The following is a 5,862-nucleotide window of genomic DNA, read 5'->3' as shown; positions in this document are numbered from 1 at the left end:
AAAAAAAAAAAAAAAAAAAAACACAACAAAACAAAAGAAAAACAAAACAAAACAAAACAAAACAAAAAAAAAACAAACAAAAAAAAAACAAACAAAACAAAACAATTCCACTCCTAAACTTTAAAAAGTTACAATAAACACATTACGGATCTAATGTTCCAAGTCTACCCACATTAGCTCCCGGAGAATCGTCACTTGTGAGAATCGAACCTGAGTTCTCCTAAAATTCTTTTCCACGAAAAAAAAGCTCACTTGCCACTTGAGCTACCCCATTCAATTATTACCTCTAAATAATCAGTAAAAACATTAAAGGAATAAATAAATTAAATTTTAAAAAAAAAACACGAATGAAGAAGTCATGACTGATTTGGGCGAAGAAGCCACCTGACGGTAATAATGTTACCGGGTATATCTTATATTATTAGCTTAGTACAATCAGTAGCCAGTACAATAATATGGTGTATAATAAACAAAGTGTCTCCCCATCCTCTACCACAAGTCTGCTACTTATACTATGGCTGCAACGGCTCTTCTTCTGGTGAGTGTAACGGACTCCTAGTAATGGTGAGCATACATTGAGTACTCATAGTAATGGTGAGCATACATTGATTGCTGGGTCGTAATAATGGAGAGTCATTGGAGTAATTATCATCTCATCAATGTGTAGACTTTGCATAACTGGTGGCCGTTTGTCTTCCTCCAAGTCAATACTTGTGGTTCAGGTTCGGGTGTTGCTTGCATGATTACTCTGTCACCAGTCCCCCCCCCCCTCCCCACTTCCTAGCCAACGAGAGTGGTTGAGGTGGCTTGGGAGTAATAACTTGTTTTTTTTTTTTTTCAAATCCCCACCAACAACAGCGCTCGCCTTGGCGCACCTCGGCACAGTGCCGAGGCTTTGCACCTCGGCACAAAGCTGAGGTTTTTTTTTTTTTTTTTATAGCTACGGTACTAACTGTGCCTCGACACAGAGCTGTGGTTTTTTTTTAAAACAAATCTAACCAGAGCGGACCATCAACGAATAACATATTTCTTGCGTTGCACAAACTCCTCATATGTTCCATTATCCCTTTCTTGCATGGCCTGGTCACATCTTTTCTTCTTGGCGTTTGAAGTGGATGGCTCGGGGTCCTCTTCCTTTCGCCGCACATTTCCAAATAGGCTTTGTTGATACTGGTACTGTCCTGGATATTTAACAAACTCCGTAAAGTACCCACTCTGCACTAGTTCCTCTATTTGCCATTTTAAAGTGTGACACTCGTCAGTGTCATGACCAACCTGTTGGTGGATCTGGCAGTATTTGATTTGGTCCTCACTCGGAGAAACTGTCATGCACTCTGAGGGAAAATGTACCATTCTCATTTCCTCAGCGTGACTTAAAATCATGCTAACTGGATGAGTAAGCTTTGTTAAATGTCGCGGTGGGGCAAGACGAGGCCGCTCGTGATCCCTCCCATTCATTGTGGATGATTGGTTTGGGCGTGGTGCCTGGTTGGTCGGGCCAACTTTATCAGATCGCCCACTCTTCATGCACTCTTCCTCATCTTTCTTCTTTCTATCAGCCTCCTAGGCCTCGGCATAGTGGTTTGCTGTCCTCATTAGCTCCTCATAAGAGCGTGGATGGTGAGTGTTCAGCTGTTTATGAAAATTTTCTGACCTCAATGCCTGGATGAACATGAGGATTGTCGCCTTAGAATCGAAGTCGCACACATTGTTGACTTCCATCTTTCATTTGCTTAAGAAATTTCTTAAGCTTTCGCGCCTATCCTGCTTTACTCCATAGAGATGTGAAAACGGTTTCTTGTGTTGTATATGCCCGGAGAAATAAGTCAAGAAATTTTTGGACAACTTTGCAAAGTTCTGGATTGAACCATCTGGAATCGTGTTGAACCAATCTTGGGCGGTTCCATCCAAAGTGGACAAAAACGCTTTGCACATTATGGTGCCGTCTGTCGCGGTCATTACCATGACTGCCTTATACCTTGTCATGTGGACCCGCGGGTCAAAAGTCCCGGTGTAGGCCTTGATAGTGGGCAACCTAAAATCTATTGGGAAGGGCGCATCCATTATACTAGGAGAAAATGGAACAGTCATCCTCACCTTAGATTCTAGTGAATGTTCTCTTGCTTCTACCCTCTTCTCTAGCTCTTCTATCTGTTTTTGAAGTTTTTCCACCACTTCCTTCTACATGTTTGGGGTTTGCTTGAGCGCCCTGGACTGACACGGAGTTGGCCCCCCAGACTCACCCATCCCTTCCATCTAGTGCGACTACTCACCTTGGTGTGGATCCTTGGTCCTTTTGGTCTTCGGTTGTGCACACAACATTGGCTGGATAGTAGCCTTTTCACCCCACCGTCCCATGGCGGGCATAGATACGGCCGGCCAACAAGTTGCACCACCACACAGACGTTGGGTCCTTTGTTCTTCTATTTCCTCTTTCTACACGGATGCCTGGGGCAGTTGGCCTTGAATTTCCGCCCCCAACTGGGCTAGGGCTGTCACTGCCTACTTAGTGACCTGAGCCGCCGCCTGGGGGTTCATAGGTGGTTCCCGTGCTTTGGGTACTTGTTGCCCTCCACTGTGATTGTTGTTGCGTTGCTAGTGATGACCATCATCGTGATCACCATCGGTGTTGCCACGATTCTCGTGATGAGAATTTTGGGAATCGCTAGATCGTGATCCAACCATCTCTACTGATAAATTGGAATTGTTGTTATGTGTAGAGCTTGACCTGAGATTTGACCTCAACTCTCAATGAAAGCACCAATGACGGTAATAATGTTATCGGGTATATTTGATATAATTAGCTTAGTACAATCAGTAGCCAATACAATAATATGGTGTGTAATAAACAAAGTGTCTCCCCATCCTCTACCACAAGTCTGCTACTTATACTATGGCTGCAACGATTCTTCTTCTGGTGAGTGTAACGGACTCCTAGTAATGGTGAGCATACATTGAGTGCTGTGTCGTAATAATGGAGAGCCGTTTGAGTAATTATCATCTCATCAATGTGTAGACTTTGCATAACTGGTGGCCGTTTGTCTTATTCCGGGTCAATACTTGTGGTTCGGGTTCGGGTGTTGCTTACCTGATTACTCTTTTACCACCATAACTTCATCTAGATTTGGGCGAAGAAGCCATTATGATATTTGCTTTATTAATAATATATCATCAAAAGTAATAATTTCTCATAAATGAATGATATTATCTCCCGAGTCCTAACCCACTCTCCCAAGCACAAACCATCCTTCCCCCTCACTTGGTTTTTATATTACCCCATCTGTCTCATTTTATCCATCCTACATATTCATTGGTCAAACAAACTCTTTCTTATTTACTTATATCTATTAGCAGTTTCTTATAATTTTTAAATTTAATTTTATGTGTCTAAACATATAAATTTTACATACTAAATCTAAACTTAATATTATGAAAAATTAAATTATACTCTATAAATAACTTCAGTCAAGTCTCATTAACCGGGCTCGACACATAAAATAAAGCTGAGGAGTAATAAAGTAGTGAGTAGTAGTAATAATATTTCTATAGGTTGAAAAGTATGTATGAACAGATACCACATTATAACAAAGTCAATAATACTTAAAAAAAAAAAAAAAAAAAAAAAAGGTTTAGTACTTCCTTTCCGTTGGGAAAAACAATACTAATAAAGTAATATAATAAAGAAAAGAAACAGAAGACGGAAGCTGCACTTGTTTTTCGTCCGATTATCTTTTTGCATTTTTAGTGAGAAAGTGTAAAAAAAAATTACTCCACAGTAGTTTCTTTAATCCAAAATTACCTGATTTAGACATAGCACATGACAAGAGCTTTCAATTCATTTTCTTCACTTCTTATATATTGATTGATGTACCCTGGCTTTTCTTCTGTCAAATCTCTCTAAACATAAAAACATAAATTTCGATATGCAACTAAAGAAGGTGGCATCTATGTCTTCTCGTACTGGGAGGGATTTGCAGAGGTATAACGTCGAAGGTTGTCGCCAAGTTGTTGGGTATGTTCTTCTCTTTAAGCCCTCTCTCTTTGGTTTTTTTTTTTTTTTGAAGAGTTTCTGTAGTTGAAAGGCGAAACCCAAAGGTTTCTTGAATTCTTGATTTTATGATCCAAAAAGGAAACCCCCTTTTATCTCATTTTTGTTCTTCATATGATTATTCTTATTTTCTGGAAATTTGGGCCTGATTTTCCTCTCAATCTGTGAATATGTTGCAGCTGCATTCCGTACAGATACATAAAAGCAAACCAATCCATTTGTGGGACTGGGACAGCAACAATTGATGATTTGGAATTTCTTTTGGTCAGCTCACAGAAATGTCCAAGAATGATGTTCCCCAAGGTAAACATCTATCTGCAAATATTACAATGTTTAAGGTTGTTGAATATGAAATTGCCAGATTTAATTTCCTCATTCAATTCCTTAGTTGACATTTTTGCAATTTTGGAATGGAATGGAATGTAGGGTGGTTGGGAACAAGATGAATCCTTGGAAGAAGCAGCTCATAGAGAGACCTTTGAGGAAGCTGGGGTACATGGAAAAGTTGGGGTTAGTATTCATCTTCACCTAACTTTTCCCATTCTGTTTTCTTAGTTTTCTGGAAACTTGTTTTTTTTTTTTTTTTTTTTTGTCAATTATCTAATGTTAGCACATACAATTGTTTGCAGGTTTGTTTAGGATCATGGTACTTTAAGAGCAAGAGCCAAGGTACATTTCATGAGGGGTTCATGTTGCCTTTGTTTGTGACAGAGGAGCTAGACCATTGGCCCGAAGAAGATATGCGCCAACGATCATGGGTATGCCTAGTTCTTGAGTAGTTATTTTGATGTAAACCATATGAAATTAAAGTATGTGTTCCATCTCAACTAAAAGTCTAAGCTGTTAGTCAGACCGCACATTTATGTTTATATATTATATATTATATGGTCAACACGCCCACTCATGTGTGTGGGCCGATTACTTGAAACATGTGTTTAATCTCAACTAAAAGGCTAAACTGATAGTTGGACTGCACATTTATGCTTATACATTATATATGCTCAGCATGATCAACATATGTTTTTCTTATGCCAAGAACAAGTGCCATGGATTGTTGTATTTACGCGAAATTAATTTGCAGATGTCATATAAGGAAGCAATGAATGTATGCTTCCATCCTTGGATGAAGGAAGCTTTGGACTGCTTGGTTTCTCAGCTCAACCTTTCAAAGAGGGATGAAAACGAGCCAAGAAATGGTATGGCAGCCGACGAAAAGTTGAGGAGCGAAGAACAAGTTGATCGCGATTCAGCCCAAAGTGTGCAAAGCAAGGACGAAGTTTTGACAGTGGAAGAACCAAGAATGATCCTTGCTGCCCAAAGTTTGAGAAAAAATGATGAACATAGGATAGATCAAAGCCCCGGGACTGCATACTTGTTAGAACTGTTGATCACCGAGGGCCAAACAGTCAGCAGTGTAGCGCTAAGTCTGCAAAGAAATTTTGTGGATCGGGTTATCGCGATCCTGGTGACCGATGAAACACTGCTTAGCATTGTAGCTCAGAAGTTGAACCGAAAGGAAGAAAAAACCTCGGACAAGGTGTCTGACAGAGTTCTTGAAGGTCGAGGATCCCGGACTAGGTATTATAGCTCAATCCTCTGGACATGAAGCTCATTGTTGTCTAGTTACTTAGTCCAAGACTGCTTTCAAACAATCCCGGTTTGAGCTAAGTGCCGAAAACCAACAAAAATTAGCTCGAACAATGTAGATTTTGTACAAAAGTTTAGAAAGTTAGGGGTGTACAGAGTTTTCTAACTCGACGATTCTGTGAAATTAATCAAAGATGAGATTGATTGATTCATTCTTTCTTTAGCAA

At 39.8% G+C, this 5,862-nt stretch overlaps 1 protein-coding gene across 1 annotated transcript; it reads left to right on the top strand.

The window, feature by feature from the left end:
• The first annotated feature begins 3,853 nt into the window (after nucleotides 1–3,853).
• Nucleotides 3,854–5,862, top strand: LOC116031625 (nudix hydrolase 18, mitochondrial-like). The gene is made up of 5 exons (XM_031273872.1): nucleotides 3,854–4,012; nucleotides 4,228–4,351; nucleotides 4,475–4,558; nucleotides 4,678–4,806; nucleotides 5,130–5,862. Exons 1-5 carry the CDS (start codon nucleotides 3,924–3,926, stop codon nucleotides 5,652–5,654), a joined length of 951 nt encoding a protein of 316 aa, XP_031129732.1. The 5' UTR covers nucleotides 3,854–3,923; the 3' UTR covers nucleotides 5,655–5,862.

Source organism: Ipomoea triloba, chromosome 10 (assembly GCF_003576645.1).
Source record: "Ipomoea triloba cultivar NCNSP0323 chromosome 10, ASM357664v1".
Taxonomy (NCBI): domain Eukaryota; kingdom Viridiplantae; phylum Streptophyta; class Magnoliopsida; order Solanales; family Convolvulaceae; genus Ipomoea; species Ipomoea triloba.
This window is presented reverse-complemented; position numbering and strand designations above follow the sequence as displayed.